At 45.3% G+C, this 27,273-nt stretch overlaps 1 protein-coding gene across 1 annotated transcript in view; it reads right to left on the bottom strand.

Annotated features, from left to right (window-relative positions):
* Positions 1-11,063, bottom strand: part of si:dkey-91i10.2 (uncharacterized protein LOC555224 homolog) — a 38,375-nt gene extending 27,312 nt beyond the window's left edge. The window contains exon 1 of the mRNA XM_060827731.1: positions 9,574-11,063. Coding sequence (XP_060683714.1) covers positions 9,574-11,063 — 1,490 coding nt within the window. The remainder of the gene's footprint in view (positions 1-9,573) is intronic.
* Positions 11,064-27,273: the final 16,210 nt, after the last annotated feature.

The raw sequence follows: 27,273 nt of genomic DNA, 5'->3' as shown, positions 1-27,273 counted from the left end.
CAAACCACAATGATGGAATTACATTTGAAACACATCAGCTGGGATGCCTTTTAAGTGTTAGCCCCTCTGGTAACATTAGCTCGTATCAGTCAACATTAGGTCAACAATAAGCGATCAGGGGTCACACTTCACAATTGATGACACCATTAGTCACCAAGAAAGGAAATTGCTTCGTAAATAATTAATATTTGGAGACGCAGTGGAACATCATGAATTAGAAATCGTTGCTTCTGTAAGGTCTTACTTACATGATTGCAATTCACCGCAATCAGAGATTAAATCTTCTTTGAAGGTGTCTGATTGTCACATACTCCATTTCTCACTTTCAGCAAGTAACTTTGCTGTGTTAGACTCTGCATGTTTGAGGTAGTGTGCTGCCACTATTTATCCTTCTTAAATAATTATTAATTGATCTGTTCAGATATGTAATGGAACACCTCTGGAGCTGGTAGGACATGAACCTTGGTCTTCTGGCTCAGAGATAGAGACACGACCACTGTGTCACAAAAGCTCTGAATTGCCCTTTCTAAAAATGGGTTAAACAGCTCCTGGTAGGACACTGTAATATAAATAAAACCTAACAATTAACAGAAACTTATCAAAATCAAGTACAAATTGCATCATCCTGGGAGATTATGCACCTCAGGAAAAAGTGAGGACTGCAGATGCTGGAGATCAGAGTTGAAGAGTGTGGTGCTGGAAAAGCACAGCAGGTCAGGCAGCATCTGAGAAGCAGGAGAATTAACATTTAGAGCATAAGCCCTTCTTCATGATGAACATCGACTCTCCTGCTTCTCGGATGATGCCTGACAGATTATGCACCTCTGCTATCCAGTCTCTAAAGGTCTCAATCCTGCTTTTTGCTCTTAAAATAACAAATGTTAATGGATTAAACAGCTGTAAAATAGCATCTCTTTTTTCCTAACACCAGTGCTAGCTCCTCTGTTGAAACCAGGCAATACTCGACAGCCCCACAAGAAATAGGGAAGATGCCTGATGGATTAGTGCCACCTGATTCCAATGGCATCAAATCTGTCAGGATGTTCATGTTCTCTTTGGGAATTAGCACAGCATTCATGATGAGTCAGGACCTGACAATTGACTCTAGACCCATAGAAATGTGATTGGCTCTTAATTGCCCTCCAACCTGGTCTAGCAGGCTACACTCAGTTCAAGGACAATTAGCAAATGTCGACATTGTCAGCAACATGCTGACCCTATGAAAGAATGGAAGAAAGTTGTGAATAATTCTAATGCCCTTCAAGGGTGGTATGGTGGCTCAGTGGTTAGTACTGCTACCTCACAGCATGAGGGTCCCAGGTTCGATTCCAGCCACAGGTGACTGTCTGTGTGGAGGTTGCATGTTCTCCCTGTGTCTGTGTGGGTTTCCTCTAAAGATGTGCAGGCTAGGTGAATTGGCTATGCTAAATTGCCTATAGTGTTAGGTGCATTAGTTAAATTAGTTAACTAAAGTTAGTTAAAGGGAGATGGACCTGGGTAGGTTGCTTTTCAGAAGGTCGGCGCAGTCTTGTTGGGCCTCAGGGCCTGTTTCCACACTGTAGGGAATCTAATCTAATTGACTTGCACCAAGGCTGTACTAACCAAACAGAGGCAAAAGGAATGAACATAACTTGCAATTGCTTTGTTGTATAGAACATAAACATTGCTAAACAGAGACTGAAGGCGACAGATTTTGGCTCCTATCGAAAATTGCTTTCTTGCTTTTCAATTCCGATATGTGTAAGACAACATCCTTCGACTTCCCCTCTCCTTTTAGCAGTATTTACAAAAATAACTTATATTTACAAAGCACGCTTAACACAATAAAACATCTGAGGCACTCCCCAAGAACAATTATCAACCAACTTTTGAAACTGTTGTCACAAAGCTAATCCCTTTTTTTCTAAAAGCTGTTCCTTTTCTCAAGGGTACTCTGTCCTTGACTTTTTTCAGACGGGTCGTCAACCTCTGATCAGTCTGGTTTGGTACAGAGAGGAAAAAGATTTTGAGAGGCCTTTTGTTTCTCTGTAAACAGATGAGACTTCAGGCCAAAGTGGTCATGTTTTAGAAGTGACCTGTATAAAGAAAGGCAAGTGGTCAGCTCTCTAGCTGAGTAGTTCAGTCCAGAACTAGTTAGAAGTTCAACAGTGAGCTGTGTGGAAACTCTCTCACTCTCTTTCTGTCTTAACTTCAACCTGTAAGCATCTGTTCCTTTTTTGTACTGTTTTAAGAGTGTTTGCTTATTGGGACTATTGTGTATATTCAGAACAGCATAATTAAGTGTAGTTTGGACAGCCTGAGTTCTGTCGGGGTTCTTTATTCTGTTCTTTGTGTTTCATTGTGCAATTTTGTGAATAAATTTTTGCCTGCTTTAAAACCTAACTTACTCCAGGTAATTTTCACGGTATACTTACTGAAACAAATTGCAATGTTATGGCCTAGGCTGCCTGCTTAGGAATGTTTTGAGTGGTCTGGCCTAGTCCATAAGAGACTGGGGGCTCTTCGCAGAATTTTAAACCGCGAGTGGTAGGTGCTAGTGTCTTTATTTCGAGTGTTGGTTTAGTTGGGTAGACAAAGTTTGGGATAGCAATGGCTGTTTCAGTTGCCACAAGTTTTCTGGAAATGGATGCGGTGACTTTGGAAGTTTTGCAAAAGGGGAATAAAACCAAGCTGCAGGAATTAGCGGACAAACTGGAATCGGAACTGCTTGCTCCTGTGAGGAAAGGAGAGGTAATTACAGCAGCAGCTCGGCATTTAAACATGCTGGAGGAACCATCAGAATCAATCGAGATGGCAGAGATTCAATTGCAAATGAAGCAGCTTGAGTTAGAGGCAATGGATAAGGAAGGGGCAGCAGAAATGCAACAGTTTGAGTTTTGATTAAAAGCAGAAGAGAGGGGAGAGAGAGCAGCAGAGGAGAAAGAAAAAGAGGGACCTTTTGAACTTCAAAAACTGACACTTAAAAAGGAAAGTCAGCTTAAAAGGCTGGAGATGAAGGCTGAAGATAACCTTAGTGAGGAAGTTTGCGATCTCATGTGGAAGAGCAGAGGGTTCAAATGGAAGGGTTAGCAGCTGAAGGGGCTGATGATTCTGAGCTGGTCCATGGTTTGGCTTCCAGAATCAGTTTCAGTCCATGAGGGATAGAAACTGGGGCAAAGAGAAATCCTCACGTGGAAATGGACAGGTAAATCTCAGTGAAGATCATAAGGGTAACTTACCACAGGGTAAAAAAGAAACCATTGAGCTGGACAAAGAAGTTAAAAAGCTTCGATGCTTTCTTTATAATAAAGTGGGCCATACAAAATCACAGTGTTGGTGGGCTAGGAGAAAGCCAGATGTAGGAAAACCAGGCAAGCCTGGGAGTTTTGTTGGACTAGTAACAAAAAGCACAAAGGGAGTTAGACACTGCCTCAGAATGGACAAAATGATCAGAGGTTGATTAAGGAGGAAGTGCCAGATCTGCTTAAAAATGTATACATGCAAGAGTAATGTTTATTCAGATAGGCTAGGAGCAGTAGGTAAGGAGGTTACAATATTATGGGATACAGAATCCTCTCAGTCTGTGATGCTGAGGGATGAGGAGATATATATTCCAGAGAAGATACTGGTAACGGGAATTCATGGTGAGACCAAAAGCGCTCAACTACATAAAGTGAGGCTAGAAAGTCCAGAGTCATAGAGACATAAAGGTGTACAGCATGGAAACAGACCCTTTGGTCCAACCCATCCATGTCGACCAGATATCCCAACCCAATCTAGTCCCACCTGCCAGCACCTGGCCCATATCCCTCCAAACCCTTCCTATTCATATACCCATCCAAATGCCTCATAAATGCTGCAATTGTACCAGCCTCCACCACTTCCTCTGGCAGCTCATTCCATACACGTACCACTCTCTGTGTGAAAAGGTTGCCCCTTAGGTCTCTTTTCTATATTTCCCCTCTCACCTTAAACCTATGCCCTCTAATTCTGGATTCCCCAACCCCAGGGAAAAGACTTTGTCTATTTATCCTATCCATGCCCCTTATAATTTTGTAAACCTCTATAAGCTCACCCCTCAGCCTCTGACACTCCAGGGAAAATAGCCCCAGCCTGTTCAGCCTCTCCCTTTGGCTCAAACCTTCCAACCCTGGCAACATCCTTGTAAATCTTTTCTGAATCCTTTCAAGTTTCACAACATCTTTCCGATAGGAAGGAGATCAGAATTGCATGCAATATTCCAACAGTGGCCAAACCAATATCTGTACAGCCGCAACATGACCTCCCAACTCCTGTACTCAATAATCTGACCAATAAAGGAAAGTATACCAAGCGCCTTCTTCACTATCCTATCTACCCGTAACTCCACTTTCAAGGAGCTATTAACCTGCACTCCAAGGTCTCTTTGTTCAGCAACATTCCCCAAGACCTTACCATTAAGCGTATAAGTCCTGCTAAGATTTGCTTTCCCAAAATGCAGCACCTCACATTTATTTGAATTAAGCTCCATCTGCCACTTCTCAGCCCATTGGCCCATCTGGTCAAGATCCTGTTGTAATCTTAGGTAACCTTCTTCGCTGTCCACTACACCTCCAATTTTGGTGTCATCTGCAAACTTACTAACTGTACCTCTAATGCTCTCATCCAAATCATTTATGTAAATGACAAAAGGTAGAGGGCCCAGCACCGATCCTTGTGGCACTCCACTGGTCATAGGCCTCCAGTCTGAAAAACAACCCTCCACCACCACCCTCTGTCTTCAAACTTTGAGCCAGTTCTGTATCCAAATGGCTAGTTCTCCCTGTATTCCATGAGATCTAACCTTGCTAATCAGTCTCCCATGAGGAACCTTGTCGAACGCCTTACTGAAGTCCACAGAGATCACATCTACTGCTCTGCCTTCATCAATCTTCTTTGTTACTTCTTCAAAAAGCTCAATCAAGTTTGTGAGACATGATTTCCCTCACACAAAGCCATGTTGACTATCCCGAATCAGTCTTTGCCTTTCCAAATACATGTACATCCTGTCCCTCAGGATTCCCTCCAACAACTTGCCACCACCGAGGTCAGGCTCACTGATCTATAGTTCCCTGGCTTGTCTTTACTGCCTTTCTTAAACAGTGGCAACATGTTTGCCAACCTTCCGGCACCTCACCTGTGACTATCAATGATACAAATTTCCCAGCAAGAGGCCCAGCAATCACTTCTCTCACTTCCCACAGAGTTCTCGGGTACACCTGATCAGGGCCAGGGATTTATCGACTTTTAACCGTTTCAAAACATCCAGCACTTCCTCCTCTGTAATCTGGACATTTTGCAAGATGTCACCATCTATTTCCCTACAGTCTATATCTTCCATATTCTTTTCCACAGTAAATACTGCTGCAAAATATTCATTTAGTATCTCCCCCATTTTCTGTGGCTCCACACAAAGGCCGCCTTGCTGATCTTTGAGGGGCCTTATTCTCTCTCTAGTTACCCTTTTGTCCTTAATATATCTGTTAAACCCTTTAGATTGTCAATTCTATGTGCCAAAGCTATCTCATGTCCCCTTTTTGCCCTCCTGATTTCCCTCTTAAGTATACTCGTACTCTCTTTACACTCTTCTAAGGATTCACTCGATCTATCCTGTCTATACCTGACATATGCTTCCTCCTTTTTCTTAACCAAACCCTCAATTTCTTTAGTCATCCAGCATTCCCTACAGCTACCAGCCTTCCCTTTCACCTTGACAGGAATATACTTTCTCTGGATTCTTGTTATCTCATTTCTGAAGGCCTCCCATTTTTCAGCCGTCCCTTTACCTGCAAACCTCTGTCTCCAATCAGCTTTTGAAAGTTCTTGCCTAATACCGTCAAAATTGGCCATTCTCCAATTTAAACTTCAACTTTTAGATCTGGTCTATCCTTTTCCATCACAATTTTAAAATGAATAGAATTACCTGATCAGGTCCTGGGGATTTATCCACTTTTATGCATTTCAAGACATCCAGCACTTCCTCCTCTGTAAATGTGGACATTTTGCAAGATGTCACCATCTATTTCCCTACAGTCTATATCTTCCATATCGTTTTCCACAGTAAATACTGATGCAAAATACTCATTTAGTATCTCCCCCATTTTCTGCGGCTCCACACAAAGGCCGCCTTGCTGATCTTTGAGGGGCCCTATTCTCTCCCTAGTTACCCTTTTGTCCTTAATGCATTTGTAAAAACTCTTTGGATTCTCCTTAATTTTATTTTACTTCCCTTTCACCCTAACAGGAATATACTTTTTCTGGATACTCGTTATCACCTTATATCGGTTTATGGGTGGGTTGCGCATCGGCGGGTCGGTGTAGACTTATTGGGCCGAAGGGCCTGTTTCCACACTGTAAGTAATCTAATCTAATCTATAACATCACAAAGAACACAGATAAGGTGAATAGCCAAGTCTTTTCTCCAGGGTAGAGGAATCCAAATCTCGAGGGCACAGGTTTAAATTGAGAGTGGAAAGATTTGAAATGTACTTGAGGGGAAACCTTTTACACAGTGAGTGGTGTATGGAATGAGCTACCAGAGGATTTGGTAGAGGTGAGTATAATTACAATATTTAAAAAGACATTTGGACATTTGGATAGGAAAGATTTGGAGGGATATCGGCCAAATGCAAACAAATGGGACTAGTTCAGTTTAGGAAATCCCGTTGGCATCAACGAATTGGGCCGGAGGGTTTGTTTCAGTGTTGTTTGACTCTATGACTCAACAATTAATTTTTCTGTAGCATTACAGTTAAAAATGAAGGGAAATAGCAAAATAAGACATTGATCATACTACATTTTCTCTCATCTCTATTTCTTTCTTCCCTCCTCCTCCTCTTCATTATCCCTCTATCCTTGTTTACTATCCTCATCACTGTTTACTAACCCCCATCACTGTTTACTAACCCCCATCACTGTTTACTAACCCCCATCCTTGTTCACTATCTCTCTATCTCTGTTCACTATCCTTCCAACCCATTCCTTATCTCCCTATTCGGTTCTCTATCCCTCCATCCCTGCTCAGTGTCCCTCATCCCTGTTCACTATTCTCCCATATCTGTTCATTATCCCACATTCTGTTCCCTTCATCCCTGTTCACAATCCCATTCACTGTCTCTCCATTCCTGTACATTATCCTTCCATCCCTGCATGCTATACCCCCACTCTGTTGTGGTTTGCTCAGGATTCCTCCACTAACCATGTACGTTTTCATGCTTTGCTGTTAAAATCCTTACTATGAAAAGGAGTAGGATTCATTTGGGTCACCACGTGCAGAGTACCGATGTCTAGATTTGAGTGGTGCTGGAAAAGCACAGCAGGTCAGGCAGCATCCAAGGAGCAGGAAAATCGACATTTTGGGCAAAAGCCCTTCATCAGGAATAGAGGCAGGGAGCCATCGGGGTGGAGAGATAAATGGGAGGTGGGGGTGTGGCTGGGGAGAAGGTAGCCAAGAGTCCAATAGGTGGATGGAGGTGGGGATGATGGTGATAGGTCAGACAGGAGGGTGGAGCAGATGGAAGGAAGATTGGCAGGTAGGACCGGTCATGAGGATGGTGCTGAGCTGGCAGGTTGGAGCTGGGGTGAGGTGGGGGCAGGGGAAATGAGGAAACTGGTAGAGGGCCTCTCTGTCAGCTCTGCTGAATTTCCTCCTCAGCCTCTGACCCTAACCTCTCTATTCCTGAGTCTGCAGCCCTCCTGAATATGTTTGCTGAGTGCCAGTTTTCACATTTGCATCAACTGCCTGAGTTTGATTCACCTTTACCCATCAGGAAACCTCAACATGTTCTCTCAGTCCTGCAATCAAGGCCACAAAATTGTCAAATCAAATTTTCTTTCCTCATATCTCTGCAAGTGGCAGTAAATTAACACTAACAAGACACATAACACAAACACACATGCATGCACATAATATAGAACTGTGTTTCTGTCTATACAAAAGACAAAAACATCGCAAGGTTTGTGAAGGTTTGTAGCTCAGGTTGGGGTTTAGGGTGTAGGTTTGCTCGCTGAGCTGTCGGTTTGATATCCAGACACTCCATTACCTGGCTAGGTAACATCATCAGTGGCGACCTCCAAGTGAAGCGAAGCTGTTGTCTCCTGCTTTCAACCCCTCAGAAAACGAACAGGAAATGACATCACCACAAACCCCAGGAACCCCATCCTGGAGAAAGATATAAATAGAAAGGAGGTCGCCACTAATGATGTTACCTAGCCAGGTAATGAAATGTCTGGATATCAAACCTACAGCTCAGCGAGCAAACCTACACCCTAGACAAAAAACATAGTCTGACTGTTACCTATGAAAAGCTTTCAGAATGGTTTGTATATTAATTTGATGTCTTGGAAATCCCATTAGGCCTTTGATATCATTGTCAAGGACTGTGGTGCTGGAAAGGCACAGCTGGTCAGGCAGCATCCGAGAAGCAGGAGAGCCGATGTTTTGAACATAAGCTTTTCATCAGGTACGGCAATAATATCAATGGGGAGAAAGTGAGGACTGCAGATGCTGGAGATCAGAGTCAAAGAGTGTGGTCCTGGGATGCTGCACCACACTCTGCGACTCTGATCTGCAGCATCTGCAGTCCTCACTCCCACCCCCTCCCCACCCTCTCCATTGATATTATTGGTCCGGCCAGTGCTTCTTAAATCCCCGAGTCATCAGGAGGAGTGAGGGAAAGCAAGCTGCATAGCTGCTAAGGGTCAAATATGCAAGTGATTAATTTACTACCTTGTCAAGATGGCCTAGGGTCAATTGAAAACTGGGGTCTCCTATAAAACTGTTAGTATTCTATATTTAGTATTTCCTGTGCAGCAAGAGACCTCACCTAACTGTGGTACAGCAGTCACCAGGCCTCTACAAAGGTAGATAAAGTATTTATCGGATGCCCCACTGTTCTATAGTGAAGGCAGTGTTTTAGAAAATAATATGTTTTTGTCCTTAGAAGGAATGAAAACCAACCGTCATTTGGAGACGGTAAGGGCACAATGATCATCCTGGCATCATGAAGTCACGAACCAATCGAGCTACCGTCTTCTTGAAAGAAGACCGGGGGTCCCCCTATATCTGTCCGAGGGAAAAGCAAGATTGTTACCACCAAAGACTCACGATGTCGCGAACAAATACTCTCCCACTCCAAAACCACTGCCCTGCTCCTCCATTCTACAGAACAGCTTTGGGATTGGGAGAACTGTTCTCATCTCTCATGGCTGCACACTCTCTTTGTCTAATTAACTACAGCATCATATTTGGATTGCTGGTACTTAATAAATTCAATAAACTTGCAGAAAATAGCCACAAATGGTTGACTAGGTGGAAGTGGATACTGCAGATGCTGGAGATTAGAGTCAAGGTTAGAGCGGTGCTGGAAAAGCACGACAGGTCAGGCAGCATCCGAGGAGCAGGAAAACCGACTTTTCGGGCAAAAGCCCTTCATCAATCCTCCTGATGAAGGGCTGTTGCCCGAAATGTCAATTTTCCAGCACCACTCTAAGCTTGAGAAATGGTTGACTGCCTATCTGGGTAACTGTGATGATGAACTGCTTTAAGTCAAAGGTTGAGTTAATAACTTGCCTTACCTTTTTTTGATGAGGTCGATGGCTGAGCCTATCAGGCCGTCTTTCATCTGCTGAAACCTGACGCCATAGCCAGAAAGATCGGCAGCCGTTTCCAATAGGAGCGAAGGGCAACACGACAACTGGGCCTCGCCTATCATGTTCTTCTCCACGTGGTTGGAATCCTGACTGAATCCTGCATGGTTTGTGGGCTCTGGCCTCTTCGCCAGATCCTCACACCCATGGGGCAGAGTCACTTCTGTCTGCAAGGGTGACCCAGGAGCCGGGCTGGTGCAGATTGGGTCTGGGGAAGCATGATGCTCCCCCAGGCTGGTCGTCGCCTGGATACGTGGGGCTGGAGAGGCCTTCCCAGGGCCTCTGTTCCCAGTGGGCATAAGGCCAATCTGTGAACAAAGCTGTTGGGCTTCCAGCTGACAGCGGCAGGGTCTGGGGTCACAGCAAGCGAGTCCTTGGCATCTGGTCAGCTGCCTCTTCCACGGGTTGTGGTGGTCCATCTTAATCAGTGATGGACAACTGCCACCAGTCGTCCTCCTCACTGTGCCACAGAGAGTGGCAAAGTTCTTGCTTTCCTGCAACTGGACGTCAGTGCTTACAGCCTGGCATTTCTCCCTCTTCCTCAGCTTTTTGAACTCTTCGAACGAGGGAATGTGGACCCGTGCCTTGAAGTTTCGCCTCCGTTCAGACGCTGCTGTTGACAGCTCTTTGGGCATGTTCTTCTCAGGCTGGGCCAGCGGTTCTGTGGTCTGGGACTTAACCACTTCGCCACCTTCCTCCTTGGAGGGGAGGGCTATCAGGTTTGGTGTGCTGTTCTGACGGCGTAGCTTCAACCTCCGCATGGCTTCCTCCTTGATCTCCGCAGGACTGCTCAATCGCTGTGATCTTTGCTGAGGAGCTGAGCAGCCATTTTGAGAGGGCTTTCTTGCCAAGGGGTTGTTCAAGAACTTGCCATACCGCGACGGGCAGTGCCCGTGGTTCACTCTTCCAGTGCAGTCTTTTGAAGCAGAAAGATCCTCAGGAAAGGCCTGAGGGCGGATAGGTTTGCTGACCTCTGTTGCCTTATGGCTGTGGAACCGGAGTTTCTCTTTCAGCCCCCTCTTAGCATCACCGTTCAGGACCTTCTCAGTCATTGACGGGAAAAGCCATTGCGGCACTTTGGCGAAAGTCGGTGAATGTCCCACCTCAGGCCTCCCCGACCGTGGACTGATGCAAGCACGCAACAGGCTGTTGATGTCAGGGCGCCCTGTCGAGACCTCGTACCAATCGCTTGTCGTCCGGTGGTGGAAGATGAACTCCCTCCCGGTGCCTTGGCAAGGTGGGCTGAACGAGTGAGCGTTTCCCTCGGCCACCGCAGTCCAGTGGAGATTCTCCAAGCTCCTGTACAGCCTGGCCTCTGGGCCCACAGCCACTGCGCACCCAGGCACGGCATGGCAGAGTGAGCGCTCCGTCACCAGGTGGCAGCATGCCAACTGCTGGTTGGAACCCGAACACCCCATTGAGCCTACGTCTCTCAGAGAGACACTGTCCTGGAAAGAGGGGACCACCTGACTCTTGTTCGTGCCTGCAGTGTATGTCATAACGGCTCCCCTTGGGAAGGTGAGGTCTGGTTCTGGAACAGGAAAGTGCGCCGGCAGGTCATCAGAACAGTGACCAATGTCCATGCCACACAGAATGGGTAAGACTGCTACTGCTCCAGAAAAGTCAAATGGGGTTGACCTTCACATTTGGCATTAAGACTGTGAAAACCGACTCCAGGGTATTCAACGTTGAGAGGAGGCGGAGTGTAGTGCTGTAGAGAGACACAGAGAGACTGTTACTATTGTCCCCAATGATGTCACGCAACACAAAGCACATTGACTGAATATGCATCGAAATGAAATGTTTTTTTCTGGTAGAATGCAGTGTTTAATCACTCCTTTGGTAATAGGGACTGAGCCAAGGAGAGGTTTCTTCACTTGGAAATTGGCGAACCTGCCAATAAAGGTTGTGGAGGCCAAATCACTGAATATATTGAAGAAAGAAATAGACAGATTTCAAGGGACTAAATTGTCAAAGGGTTTTAGGAGAGAACGAGATGGCAGATCAGTCAAGAAAATGCTGAACAGTGCATTGGGAAGAATGGCCTACTCCTCTCTTCAGTATTTCTGTTTGGATCTTTTGATTTCCCAAACTGGACAGAAAACTCCTGACCCCCTCAAATATATTCTAGTACGTCACTCTCTCCTGGAGTCTATTATTCTATTTATAAATCACCCCAAACCTCTTGGTTATATTCCAGCTTGTAACTCAGTCTCAGGTATCTGTTATTTTATATATGAACCACCTCATATCCCTCAATTATATTCAAGTCTGCAACTCTCTCCTGGGTATATGTTATTGTATATATAAACCTCCCCAAATCCCTCAATCAGATGACAGTATGTACTCCTGGGTGTCTATACTATATTTGAACATGTGTTGCTGGTTAAAGCACAGCAGGTCAGGCAGCATCCAAGGAACAGGAAATTCGACGTTTCGGGCATAAGCCCTTCATCAGGAATGAGGAGAGGGTGCCAGGCAGGATAAGATAAAAGGTAGGGAGGAGGGACTTGGGGGAGGGGCGATGGAGATGCTATATACAAAGCACCCAAACCCATGGATTAGATTCCAGCATGTAACTCACTTCATGGTATCTGTTATTCTATATACAAGTCATTCTTGACTAGATTCTGCATCTCACTCCTGGGTATTTGTTATTCTTTACAAAAACAACTTGAACCTTTCAAATAGATTCCAGTCCATAACTCACTCGTAGAATCTGTTATTCTATTTACAAATCATTCTGAATCCCTTGATTAGATTCCAACCTGTAGCTCACTCCTGATCTCTGTTCTCCTAGATATACGTTATCCCAAACCCTCAATTAAATTCCAGACTATAACTCACTTGTGGTATCTGTTATTCTGTATGTAAACCATTCTAAAATCTGATTGAAGATTTGTAGCTCGGGTATCCGTTGTTGTGGTTCTGCTCGCCGAGCTGTAAGTTTTTGCTGCAAACGTTTCGTTCCCTGGCTAGGGAACATCATCAGTGCGGTGGGAGCCTCGTGTGAAGCGCTGCTTTGATGTTTCTTCTGGTATTTATATTGGTTTGTTCTTGCCGCTTCCGGGTGTCAGTTTCAGCTGCAGTGATTTGTATCTGGGGTCCAGGTCGATGTGTCTGTTGATGGATGTTCTTGCCGTTTCCGGGTGTCAGTTTCAGCTGTAGTGGTTTGTATAGGGTGTCCAGGTCAATGTGTCTATTGATGGAGTTTGGGGATGAATGCCATGCTTCTAGGAATTCTCTGGCTGTTCTCTGTCTGGCTTGTCCTATGATAGTGGTGTTTTCCCAGTCAAATTCATGTTGCTGGTTGTCTGAGTGTATGGCTACTAGAGATAGCTGGTCGTGTCGTTTTGTGGCTAGCTGATGTTCGTGGATGCGGATTGTTAGCTGTCTTCCTGTTTGTCCTATATAGTGTTTTGTGCAGTCCTTGCATGGTATTTTGTAAACTACGTTAGTTTGGTTCATGCTGGGTATTGGGTCCTTTGTTCTAGTGAGTTGTTGTCTGAGCGTGGATGTTGGCTTGTGTGCTGTTATGAGTCCTAAGGGTCGCAGTAGTCTGGCTGTCAGTTCTGAGACACTCCTGACGTATGGTAGAGTGGCTAGTCCTTTTGGTTGTGGCATGTCCTCGTTCCGTGGTCTATCTCTTAGGCATCTGGTGATAAAGTTGCGTGGGTATCCGTTTTTGGCGAATACCTTGTATAGATGTTCCTCTTCCTCTTTTCGCAGTTCTGGTGTACTGCAGTGTGTTGTGGCCCTTTTGAATAGTGTCCTGATGCAGCTTCGTTTGTGTGTGTTGGGGTGGTTACTTTCATAGTTTAAGACTTGGTCTGTGTGTGTTGGTTTCCTGTGTATCCTTGTGGTGAATTCTCCGTTGGGTGTTCTCTCTACTAGCGGCAAGAACAAACCAATATAAATACCAGAAGAAACATCAAAGCAGCGCTTCACACGAGGCTCCCACCGCACTGATGATGTTCCCTAGCCAGGGAACGAAACGTTTGCAGCAAAAACTTACAGCTCGGCGAGCAGAACCACAACAGTAAACCATTCTGAACCACTCATTTAGATTCCAGACTGTAACTCACTCCCGGGTATCTTATTCTATAAGTAAACAGCCCTGAAACCCTCGATTAGATTTCAGTCTGCAGCTGACTTTCTGAATGTGTTATTCTATATATATAAAAGCCACCCTGGATTTCTTGATTAGATTCCATTCTGTAACTTATTCTTGTGAATCTATTTTTCTACCAATAAAGCATATGAATCTCTCAATACAATTGCAGTCTTTTGTACACTCCTGATCACTCATTATTACAGATATAAACCATGCAAACACCTTGATTAAACTCCAGCCTGGGGCTCACTCCTGTGTATCCATCATTCTGCAAACTATTAATCAACAAATCCTGTGATAGGGCTAGGGCTAGTATTCTCCTGATCCTAATCCAACATCAACATTACAAATAGTATAGATGGTTCCGTGGATTGCCAACTTGCTGAGGTGAGTGGCTTGAGTGCTCTGCTGATCCTGACAGCAATGCTGTTGGGAATTTTCCAACTCCTGGTAGGGCCACCCATGGTAAGTAAGCTTGGAGGGAGGAAAAGACAAAATGCAATCCAGAACAAGTCATCAACAGCAATCCAGGCAGAAGATACTCATATGATATCGATGACAGCAACAGCGGAATAACACTACAGCAGTTAGGAGATCCCCACTCATCAAGATTTCATTACAATGGAATTAGATCTACCTCTGTCAAGGACTGTCTGTCAGCTGATGTGCAACAGCAGTTAAAAGATGTCACTCACAAGGCATCTATCTCGAGGAATTCAAACTCCCCCACCCCATGCCCACCACACACAACACACGGTGGCACGGTGGCTCAGTGGTCAGCACTGCTGCCTCACAGTGCCAGGGACCCAGGTTCAATTCCCGCCTCGGGCACCTGTCTGTGTGGCGTTTGCACACTCTCCCTGTGTCTGCGTGGGTTTCCTCCCACAGTTCAAAGATATACAGGTCATGTGAATTGGCCACTCTAAATTGTCCATAGTGTTAGATGTAGGGGAATGGGTCTGGGTGGGTTGCTGTTCGGAGGGTCAGTGTGGAGTTGTTGGTCCAAAGGGCCTGTTTCCACACTGTAGGGAATCTAATCTAAAAAATACCCCTGTGGTGATCGGTGAGAGGTGACAAGAAGAGATTATGAGAGCCAGAGGTCCCTAGATTCAGAGTAGCACAGAGGCGGTGGAGTTTGACGTGGTTGTTTCATTTCTGGAATAGAAACGGGACAGTGTTTCAGTGGCTTTCTTCTTGGCTGAGCAGCAGGATCCATTCTGCTCACCTGGCATGAGGAACGGGCTAGAAAAGATGCCCTGTTCCATCACCAACCTGGCTGGAAAATTGCATCCAGCGGGCTCATCTATCTGTGGTCTGAAACCAAAGTCAAGCTCAGTCTCGGAACCTGGAAATGTAGGAACCCTTATGGACAACAAGCAAAACAATTGTCTGGAATGAAGAACATCCCTTGTTGCTGGTAAGTTCAGGCACTTCCACATTGATACCACTGCCCTGCAGGAGACTTGAAGAGTAGGCGAAGGGCAACTGAGGGAAGGAGGTGGTGATTACAACTTTTCCTGGAGAGGAGAACCTGATGATTGACGCAGGATACATGATGTTTCTTCAGTGCCACTAAGGCAATATACAGACCCAACAGCCTTGGCCTCAAACCATTGCGGAGTAAGGATAGCCCCCTTTTGAGAGACAGAGAGAACATCAGCCTCCAATGGAAGGAACATTTCAAAGAAGTTCTACATTGCAATACAATTGTAGATGAGGATGTGTCTGAGGAAATAGCCCAACTCCCCATCAATTATGATGTTGGACTCCAACCTAATGTTGCAGAGCTAGAAGCCTCCATTAGACACATGAAGAATGGAAAAGGTGAAGGAGTAGATGGAATCTCAGCAGAGATTTTCAACCTTGGAGGAGCCGAGCTTACCCATCATCTCTGTCAACTGTTCCTCAAAATCTGGGACAAGAAGAAATTCTTGCCGATCTCAGGGATTCTACCATCACCACTGTCTTGAAGAAAGGAGAGAAAGTGGGCTGTGGGAACCACCAAGGGATCCTCCTATTCTCCATCGCCAGCAGCATCATCACCTCACTCAGCACCTTCTCCCAGTCTCACAATAAATCCTTCCTGTGAGCCAGTGTGGGCCTCTGACCAAAGCGTGGAACTATGGACATGATTTTCACTGTTTTGCAACTCCAAGGAAAACGCCTGGATCAGGACTAACTATTCTACATGGCCTTCACTGACATGACCCAAGCCTTTGACTCAGTCAAACAGGAAGTGCCAAGGAAGAACCCTGTCAAAGGCTAGCTGTCCAATGACATTCACCAATATCTTTCATCTCCTCCAATGCCAAGGTGTCAGCCATGGTGCTCATGGCAGTATGTGACTTCCAAGATAGGGATCAAACAGGGTTGTGTCATTGCCTCTAATGTTTTTTTCCAACTTCATCACCACCATTCTTATCTTGTCAAGAACAAGTTTCTTGATGGTGTGGACATTGTCTACAGGATGGACAGAAAGCTTTTCAACCTCAACCAATGGAAATCCAAGAAAGTACACAACCTTGCTGGGGAACTTCAGTATATGGATTACAATATAATTTCTGTTCTCTCGGGATAAAATCTTCAAGCTTCACTTAGTGACTTCATGGAAGTATACTGAAGAATTGGTCTCTGCCTCAACCTCCAAAAGACTCAAATTCTTTACCAACCTGGCCCTGGTCAGGTTTTAGTCCATCCCTCCTTTAAGATCAATGGCTGGTTCAGTTCAGTTTCTGCTCAATATTGATATTGGGTGATTGAGTCATGGTCATGCCAGTGAATGTCGAGGTAGTTAGCTACACTCTTGTTTGAGATGATCATCGCCTGGCACTGTAGCATAAATATTCCTTGTCTGACTAAGTTTGAAAGCTTCGAGTAAAAAATGAGGTCTGCAGATGCTGGAGATCACAGCTGCAAATGTGTTGCTGGTCAAAGCACAGCAGGTTAGGCAGCATCTCAGGAATAGAGAATTTGACGTTTCGAGCATAAGCCCTTCATCAGGAATAGTTTGAAAGCTGTGGTGCTGTTGTGTAATTCTCTGAGCGGAATCAAGGAGAAGTTGGGAGAATAGAGTTGAGAGAGAGGGTCAGCCATTGTCACAATGAATGGAGGAGTGGGCCCGAGGGGCTGAATGGCATCTGACCCCTCCTATTTCTTGTGCTTGTATGTTTTACAATCAGCTATGACCTTGATGATCTCTACCTGATCAACACTGTGGGAAGGAGTGTGTGCACTTACAAGTGTGTAAGCCAGCCCGCAGGAATCAAGGGGGCAATTCATTTGTATCGCTGGTGGTCGCTGCTTTCTGGAAGATGATCCCATTTTTATTGCTGAAGCATGATGTTGAAGCTTTTCATCCTGCATTCTTTAGGATAACTGCAAGAATGCCAAATTTCAAATGAACTCAAATGTTGAATGAGCATGCAGTGCCAACCACTGCAGGTATATGACCGTATAGATTGATACCACCATCCCCCTTTTTTGACTGGGTCTATAAAACCTACTTGGTTGAAGTGACAGTAGAAAACCATGAGGCAGTCAAGCAAGAAGATGCACTTTCCTGCCAGAAGATGCAGTTTATCACATGGGTATATGAATAGGAAAGGTTTAGAGGGATATGGATCAAAAACTGGCAAACAGGACTAAGTAAGACTGGGATATCTGGTCGGCGTGGACAAGTTGGACCAGAGTCTGACTGTAAGACTCTGTGATTGTCTGGATGAAGAAATTTCTCCTCATCTCAGCAGTTTGGAATGCTTTCTGGCAGCTTTTGTCTTTTATCCATGGAAATTGGTTTCGGGTGCAAGTCCATGCAGCCTTACCCAGTGGGAGGATGTCCCTAAATCCCATGCTAATCTATCACAGGGATCCTTTTCTGAATTCCCACCGGTCTCCTGAAACACTCACAAAGCGCTCAGGGTTTAGTTTACTTGATCCAAAAGCGCCCACTCTCTCAATCAACACCAGTCCCTAAGGACTAAACATATCGGTCACAATAATTTCTAACACTTGTAATCTGAGAGGTTTATCAGGAGAAAAAGCTTTCATTTACAAAACATCTTGTCATGTGGGCGGCACGGTGGCTCAGTGGTTAGCACTGCTGCCTTACAACTCCAGGAACCCAGGTTTGATTCCAGCCTCAGACAACACTGTGTTGAGTTTGCACGTTCTCCCCGTGTCTGCGTGGGTTTCCTCCGGGCGCCCTGGTTCCTCCCACAGTCCAAAGATGCGCAGGTTAGGTGCATTCGCTAAATTGCCCATAGTGTCCAGGGTTGTGCAGGCTAGGTGGACTAGCCATAGGAAAGTGCAGGATTACAGGGATAACATAGGTGACTGGGGTTTGGGTGGGATGCTGTTTGGAGGTTCATTGTGGACTCAGTGATCCGAATGGCCTGTTTCTACACTGTATGGATTCAATGTCTCACAGAAGTAATATAAAAGATTTCATAAGGAAATAGACCAATTCTGAAGGGCAAACTGCAAAGCAACATCACAGAATGACACATCAAGAAACAGGCAATGGTTTGAAACTCTTAATCCCTAAAGTATGGAAACAGGCCCAACAAGTCCACACCCATCCTCCAAAGAGGGAACCACCCAGACCCATTTCCACTAGCACTCCACATTTACCCCCACTAATGCACTTAACCTATACATCCCTGAACACCATGGACAATTTAGCATGGCTAATTCACCTAACCTGCACATCTTTGGACTGTGGGACAAAACTGGAGCACCCGGAGGAAACCCATGCAGACATGGGGAGAATGTGCAAACTCCACACAGACAGTCGCCTGAGTGTGGCATCAAATCTGTGTCCCTGGTGCTGTGACGCAGCAGCACTAACCACTGAGCCATCGTGCCACCCTTGAAGGGCATTTGAATTAATTACAATTTTCTTCCATTCTATCATAGGATCTGAGTGTCACTGACAATTTCAACGTTTGCTGACCATCCCTAATGACCCTTGAACTGACTGTAACCTGCTAGATCAGGTTAGAGGACGATGAAGAGCCAATCGCATTTCTATGGGTCTGGAGTCAAATGTAGGCCAGACCGGGTAAAGGCAAAAGTTTTCCATCCCTGAAGGACATTAGTGAACAAGATGGGTTCTTAAAACAATCAATGATGGTTCCATGGTCATCATGAATGAGATCAGCTTTCACCCCAAATTATTTCCCTCAACTGAATTAATCAAACCCCATTCATGAAGTAGGTTTGAAGTGTACTCAGTTGTAATGTAGGAAACATGGCAGAGGAGGCAGTGGTATGGTGGTAATGTCACTGGATTCATAATTCAGAAACTCGGGTTAATGGTCTGGGGGAGAATGTGAGGACTGCAGATGCTGGAGATCAGAGCTGAAAATGTGTTGCTGGAAAAGCGCAGCAGGTCAGGCAGCATCCAAGGAACAGGAAATTCGACCTTTCAGGCATGAGCCCTTCAAAGAGGACTTATGCCTGAAACGTCGAATTTCCTGTTCCTTTAATGGTCTAGGGGCATGGATTCAAACCACATCATAGTAGCTTGTGAAATTTGTATCCTAAAAGCTGGCTGTGTAACCATTGTCCATTGATGATTGAGGTAAGAATTCATCTGATTCACTAATACTCTTTAAGGAAGACAGTCTGGTCTACATGTAATTCCAGACCAACAGTGTGGTTAGCTCTTCACCTAATTCTAGTTAATTAGGGTTGAGTGATAAATACTGAACTTGTTAATGATGCCCACATTCAGTGAATGGATGAAACAATATTTAATTTAAATTCCACCAGCTGCTACAATGAGATTTGAATCCATGTTTGAGTGTGCTTGCCTGAATTATTAATCGAGTAACAGTGCCATTACCTTCTCTGCCGTGACATTCCCTGCCAACCTGCATTTTACTCCCGTTTTCAAGTGACATGAATGGCACTTGCCACTTATCAGCCTAAACCTGAAAATTGTCCAAAAATAGATAAAAAGAATTTATTTTTATTCATTGTGTTGTTGTGTTTTGGAGTAAATCATCTGACAGGGCAGTGGAAGCAGATTCAATAATTACTTTTTACAGTGATTTGCATAAATAGTTTTAGATTAGATTCCCTACAGTATGGAAACAGACCATTTGGCTCAACAAGTCCACGTTGATCCTCCAAAGAGTAACCCACCCAGACCCATTTCCCTATCCTATATTACCTCTGACTAATGCACCTAACACTATGGGCAATGGAGCATGGCCAATCCACCCTAATCTGCACATTTTTGGATTGTAGGAGAAAACCGAGCACCCAGAGGAAACCCATGCAGACACAAGGATTTCCTCTCAAAATCCGAAGATGTATAAGTCAGGGGAATTGGCCATACTAACTTGCCCACAGTGTTAAGTGCATTAGTCAGGGGTAATACAGGGTAGGGGCATGGGTCTGGGTGGGTTACTCTTTGGAGGATCAGTGTGGACTTGTTGGGCCAAATGGCCTGTTTCCATACTGGAAGGAATCTAATCTAATCTAAAAGTATTTATGCAAATCACTTCAAAACATAATTATTGAATCTGCTTCCATCGCCTGTCAGATGATTTATTCCAGAACACAACACAATTAGAAAAAAGATTCTTCTTATCTATTTTTGGACAATATTCAGGTTTAGGCTGATAATTGGCAAGTGCCATTCATGTCACACAAGTACTAGGCAATGATCATTTCCAATAAGAGACAATCTACCCATTGCTGCTTGATATTCAAAGGCATTACTGTCACCGAATCCTCCCTATTAACATCCTAGGAGTTACTGTGGTGACAAATGCAGGTCAGAGGCTGAGAGTAATTTACCTCCTAACTCCCCCAAACCTGTCCACCATCTACAAGGCACACATCAGAAAGCTGCACCTTGGTACAACCCAGATGATTCATTGGAGTCAGAGATGGACAGTGCAGCCCTTGTATTAAGGTGTAATGTATGGTTTATTACAAAAGGATGTTACAATCTTGGGGTTTGAATAACGAAGTGTGAATGAGTTTGTTCAGCAAGAATTGGAGAAGGTGCAATATTACATTATTGACAAATCTCATAGTCACAACAAGTTCTTCCCAATTACTTATTTATCACAAAGTCTTTACAAAAATGATTTCCATTCTTCAAGATGAAAGCTCCCATAGCAAATTGGGTGCAACAAAGCATTCAAACACAAAATTCTGGAGAAGATCAGCCAGTCTGTCAGCATCTGAAGCAGAACTAATGTTTCGATTCCAGAATGATCCATCCTCAGAAATGGTCTAGATTCAAATCTGTATGAGTTAATGTAAAAGATCTGCATTGTATAGTGTCATTTATTTTTAAATGTTTTTAAGCCAAATACTGTCACTGTCACAATGTATAGAATGCAGCAGCTAATTAATGCACAGAAAGCTCATATAAACAGAAACGATAATGGCCAGATCGTTTGCATTTTGTGATACCAATTAAGGCACAAATATTGGCCAGGAAATTGAACAGAACTCCCATGTTATTCTTCAAAATAATTAGATTAGATTAGATTTACAGTGTGGAAACAGGCCCTTCGGCCCAACAAGTCCACACCGACCCGCCGAAGCGCAACCCACCCATACCCCTAACCTAACACTATGGGCAATTTAGCTTGGCCAATTCACCTGACCCGCACATCTTTGGACTGTGGGAGGAAACCGGAGCACCCGGAGGAAACCCACGCAGACACGGGGAGAACGTGCAAACTCCACACAGTCAGTCGCCTGAGTCGGGAATTGAACCCGGGTCTACAGGCGCTGTGAGGCAGCAGTGCTAACCACTGTGCCACCGTGCCGCCCACAATGTATGGGAACTTATACATAAACCTGAGTGAGAAGATGGAGGCCACTGTACAGCATCTCACCTAAAAGATGGCACCTCCAACACTGCAGAGCTCCCTCAGAACTGCATTGAATGTTATCCTAGATTTTTCTCCTCGAGTCCGGAAGTGGGACTTGAACCCAAAATCCTGCGACTCAATGTTAGCTGATTTCACGGTGCTGAGGTGGTGGCAAAGGCACTCAGGATTGGGCAGATACATGGCAATTAACATTTGTGCCAGGCAATTACCATCTTTAACCTTTGACATTCAACAGCATTACACTCTTTAAGTCCTCTGCTATCAACATCTTAAAATTGACAAGCGAAACCAGAGCAGCCTTATCAATACTATGGTTACATGAGCTGGTAAGAGGGATTTCTGAAGTGATTTCTTTCTCCCCACAGCCTATCCACCATTTGCAGACCTCTAAGGCCTGTGCAGGGCAGCGATTTCCGCAACTAGAAGTCAATTCATTGGCACGGCACTGGCACGTTGATCCAGATGCATGGAATCCTGCAGCAGCAGCAAGCTGAGAGAGGACTGTGGTCAGGAGTGTGATTTACTCACAATCAACACTGGTTTGCTATGGGATTTTTAAATGTTACCATTCCTTTGCAAATGTTTTGTGAGCAGTAAGTATTTTGGGAAAAAAGCTCCTTGTGGCTGTGAAATCTCTTAATAATGACATTATATCTCTCGTCTGCATCTTGTGTGAGTATAACACTTTAGAAGCTTGAAACCACACAGAAGCAGCCTGTTTGATCAGAATTCCATCCACCACTTTCAACGTGCACTTCCTCCACTCCTGGCACACAGTGGCCACAGGGTGTGCCAACTACAAGGTGGAGCTGCAACAGCTTTGACCATAACTTCCAAACCCATGACCTCCATCCCCTAGAAAGACAAAAGCAGCAGACTGAAGCACATAGGTCATGGGCCCCTGTCATCGGGTCCTGGTACACCTCACATTTCATGAATTTCAGCAGCCAAGGTGTCAACTCACCACCACCTTCCCAAGGCAATTTGGGACAGGCAACAGACTACTGTGTCCCGTGAATTAATAAAAAAGAGTGATGGACTGTGTTTAGTAATAAAATAACACTTCAATCACCTTCCCTCAGGTATTTGTCCTGACACCAAGAAAGTGGTTCACTGCCAAATAATGCTGTGAACAAAAGCAAACTTTGAGAAATCACCTTCCCTGCCTCCAGTGGATTCAGGGCCTTTTGGCTTCCTGTCCTTAAGCTAGAGCCTCGTGTGAAACACATTTCCACATGTTCACACACTGTCACTCCTTCCTCTCTATATGATTATTAGAAACTTCTGTTGCTTCAGGGACAAAGGCCCTGGTTGAACACGTCTATGAGGAAGGGTAGAAAGGTTGCCACGGAGACATTGACAAGCTGCCAGTCACATTAATGTCTCTGTGAGAAATGGACAGAAATGACAGACATCAAGAAGTAAATGAACCGTGAAAGCCAGAAGCAGTCTCTCACAGCCAACTGCACTGAACAAGTGGATATGGTTGCAGAGATGGCCTTAGGACTGATGGCAAGACTTTGCTGTTTTAATTGAGTGAAGAAATCTTCAACATTGCTGAAGTGGGAGATTAATATGAGCTGCAAATTATATACGTGCATGACGAGGAGCTCTTTCTATTGAGATGAGCTTTATCACATAAAAGAGGCTAATACACTGGGCAGGAACACTAGCCGAAGGATATGTGACAGTCAAGAGTTGATCACTTTAGAGAGTGCCATTAATAGGGCAGTGGAAACTTTGTGAATCTGGAGCTGTATTGCCCTGGGAAATCACAAACTGCTGTCCAACCCACTGTTAGATGTGCTGGGTGAGTACTGGAATTGTTGAGACAAAGGCTGACATTCATGTAGCGCCACTTTTCACAATTTCTAATGTGCTTTACAGTCAATGAAGTGTAGTCACTGTTATATTGTATAGGAAACACGGTAGCCAATGTGTAAACTCCAACAACCAGAAGCAAACAGGGAAAGGTAATGGCATTGTGGTGATGTCACTGGACTCATGACGCAGTGGTCCTGCCTAATCCTCGAGGAACTTGAGTTCAAATCCCATCCCTATTGCATCTGTTGGAGCTTCAGCTAAATGAATGAAACTGACAGTTGGTCTCAGTAATGTCATTTGTTGTTTAAAAACCTATTTGTTCACTTCCTTTAGGAAAGAAAATTTGCTGACTTTACCTAGTCTGGCCTACATGTGACTTCTGACCTACAGCAATATTGACTCTTAACTGCCCTCTGAAATGTCCAAACAAGCCACTCAGTTTAAGTGAAATTACAGATGTGCCATGATACTCACAGCCAATGCAGGAGTTTTTAAAAATCAGATGATCTATGATGGAGGAACTAATCTCAGCCCAAAGGCACTGGGCAAGATTCCTGTATTCTTTCATGGACCTAAAACTGTGGGATGTCAGAAATTTCCTTTTCAAAATTACCAAAGAGGAAAAGGGCGGCTGGGTGGGAGACTCCAGTGCAGGGTAGATGCCAGTAAGGAGGGAAATGTGTCACTCTGTACAGATTACAAGCTAGGATGATGTGAAGCTATAGACTGAGGGGCAGGTGCGCTTATACATTGAATGTATAAAACAATAGATTGTGCATCATGAGACAAAGAAGCATCGGTGTAGTGATACACAATAGACAATAAACAATAGGTGCAGGAGTAGGCCCTTTGAGCCCACACCACCATTCATTATGATCATGGCTGATCATCCACAATCACTATCCTGTTCCTGCCTTATCCCCATAACCCTTGATTCCACTAAGAGCTCTATCCATCTCTTTCTTGAAAGTATCCAGAGACTTGGCCTCCACTGCCTTCTGGGGCAGAGCATTCCATATATCCACCACTCTCTGGGTGAAAAAGTTTCTCCTCAACTCTGTTCTAAATGGCTTACCCCTTATTTTTAAACTGTGTCCCTGATATTGTCACTGGACTAATAATCCAGTACTCCAGGCTAATACTCCTGGGACAAAGGTTCAAATCCAACCATAATCTAATTCAATTTTTTAAAAGATCTGGAATTCAAAGATAACCTATTGGTGACCATGAAAGCATTACTGCCTTGTAAAAAACCATGAGCCTTAGGGGAGCAATAAATGCTGGGCTAGCCCCCACCGCACAAATGAGTCACAAAGCAAAACAGTGGTGGTAAATGAATCTCTAGATTGGGGTTTAACGGCTGGAAGCTGGGGATTGAAGTTTATAAGATGGTGGGGCAGCACTTGGTCAGAGGTGACACAAAATGGTCGCCTGTTGGCATAAATATGGCTTCATTAGCAGAATTAGCATTCCTGATTCAGTATTAAAGTGAGGCCATAGGTTAGCGCAATGGTAACTTTGACAAGGAATTATCTAAGTTAACAAAGTCTACTTTGAATTTTACAAATTAATACACAGGGAGTTCTGTACAAGCAGCAGCTGCAGAAGTCTGTAGGAGTCAGTTTGATTAGAAACATCTCAGAACAGACAGCCTGAAGTTCTCCTTTGAATTCTTCCACTTCCTCCAGACCAAAGGGGTAGCCATGGGCACACGTATGGGCCCCAGCTATGCCTGTCTCTTTGTTGGCTATGTAGAACAGTTGATCTTCCGTAATTACACCGGCACCACTCCCCACCTCTTCCTCCGCTACATTGATGACTGCATTGGTGCCACCTCGTGCTCCCGCGAGGAGGTTGAGCAATTCATCAACTTCACCAACACATTCCACCCTGACCTTAAATTTACGTGGACCATCTCTGACACCTCCCTCCCCTTCCTGGACCTCTCCATCTCCATTAATGATGACCGACTTGACAATGACATTTTTTACAAACCCACCGACTCCCACAGCTACCTGGATTACACCTCTTCCCATCCTATCTCTTGCAAAAATGCCATCCCGTATTCCCAATTCCTCCGCCTCCACCGTATCTGCTCCCAGGAGGACCAGTTCCACCACAGAACACACCAGATGGCCTCCTTCTTTAGAGACCGCAATTTCCCCTCCCATCTGGTTAAAGATGCCCTCCAACGCATTGCGTCCACATCCCGCACCTCCGCCCTCAGACCACACCCCTCCAACCGTAACAAGGACAGAACGCCCCTGGTGCTCACCTTCCACCCTACCAACCTTCGCATAAACCAAATCATCCGCCGACATTTCCGCCACCTCCAAAAAGACCCCACCACCAGGGATATATTTCCCTCCCCACCTCTTTCCGCCTTCTGCAAAAACCGTTCCCTCCGTGACTACCTGGTCAGGTCCACGCCCCCCTACGACCCACCCTCCCATCCTGGCACTTTCCCCTACCACCGCAGGAACTGTAAAACCTGCGCCCACACCTCCTCCCTTACCTCTATCCAAGGCCCTAAAGGAGCCTTCCACATCCATCAAAGTTTTACCTGCACATCCACTAATATCATTTATTGTATCCGTTGCTCCAGATGCGGTCTCCTCTACATTGGGGAGACTGGGCACCTCCTAGCAGAGCGCTTTAGGGAACATCTCCGAGATACCCGCACCAATCAACCACACCGCCCCGTGGCCCAACATTTCAACTCCCCCTCCCACTCTGCCGAGGACATGGAGGTCCTGGGCCTCCTTCACCGCCACTCCCTCACCACCAGACGCCTGGAGGAAGAACGCCTCATCTTCCGCCTCGGAACACTTCAACCCCAGGGCATCAATGTGGACTTCAACAGCTTCCTCATTTCCCCTTCCCCCACCTCATCCAAGTTTCAAACTTCCAGCTCAGCACTGTCCCCATGACTTGTCTGGACTTGTCTGACCTGCCTAGCTCCTTTTCCACCTATCCACTCCACCCTCTCCTCCCTGACCTATCACCTTCCTCTCCTTCCCCACTCACCCATTGTACTCTATGCTACTCTCTCCCCACCCCACCCTCCCTAGCTTATCTCTCCATGCTTCCAGCTCACTGCCTTTATTCCTGATGAAGGGCTTTTGTCCGAAACGTCGATTTCGCTGCTCGATGGATGCTGCCTGAACTGCTGTGCTCTTCCAGCACCACTGATCCAGAATCTGGTTTCCAGCATCTGCAGTCATTGTTTTTACCAGCATGGACTTGAGTAGAGCCAGCAACACAGACTTGAGTGGACCCAGCAGCACGGACTCAAGTAGGCCCAGCAGCACGACTCGAGTAGGTCTAACAGCATGGACTCAAATAGGGTCTAGTCTCAAGTAGGCCCAACTGCACAGACTCAAGTAAGCCCAGCAGCAGAGACTCCAGTAAGCACAGCAACATGGCCTCGAGTAGGTCCAGCAGCACGGACTTAAGTAGGCCAGCAGCATGGTCTCGAATTCGCACAGCAGCACAGACTCAAATAGGCCCAGCAGAATGGATTTGAGTAGGCCGAGCAGCACAGACTCGAGTAGGCCGAGCAGCACAGACTCGAGTAGGCCCAGCAGCACAGACTCGAGTAGACCCAGCAGTACGGACTCGAGTAAGCCCAGCAGCACAGACTTGAGTAAGCCCAGCAGTGCAGATTTGAGCGGCCCAGCAGTGCAACTCAAGTAGGCCCAGCAGCGGAGACTTGAGTAGGCCCAGTAGTGCAGACTCAAGTGGGCCCAGCAGCATGGACTTGGGGTGGCAGTGTTGGAGGTAAGTTTGGGTTTCCGTTGGCATCTGCACCCTGTGCAAATTCATGGA

Source organism: Hemiscyllium ocellatum, chromosome 7, assembly GCF_020745735.1.
Source record: "Hemiscyllium ocellatum isolate sHemOce1 chromosome 7, sHemOce1.pat.X.cur, whole genome shotgun sequence".
In the NCBI taxonomy this organism is placed as follows: Eukaryota; Metazoa; Chordata; class Chondrichthyes; order Orectolobiformes; family Hemiscylliidae; genus Hemiscyllium; species Hemiscyllium ocellatum.
The sequence above is the reverse complement of the archived record's forward strand: the minus strand, read 5'-3'. Positions and strand labels throughout refer to the sequence as shown.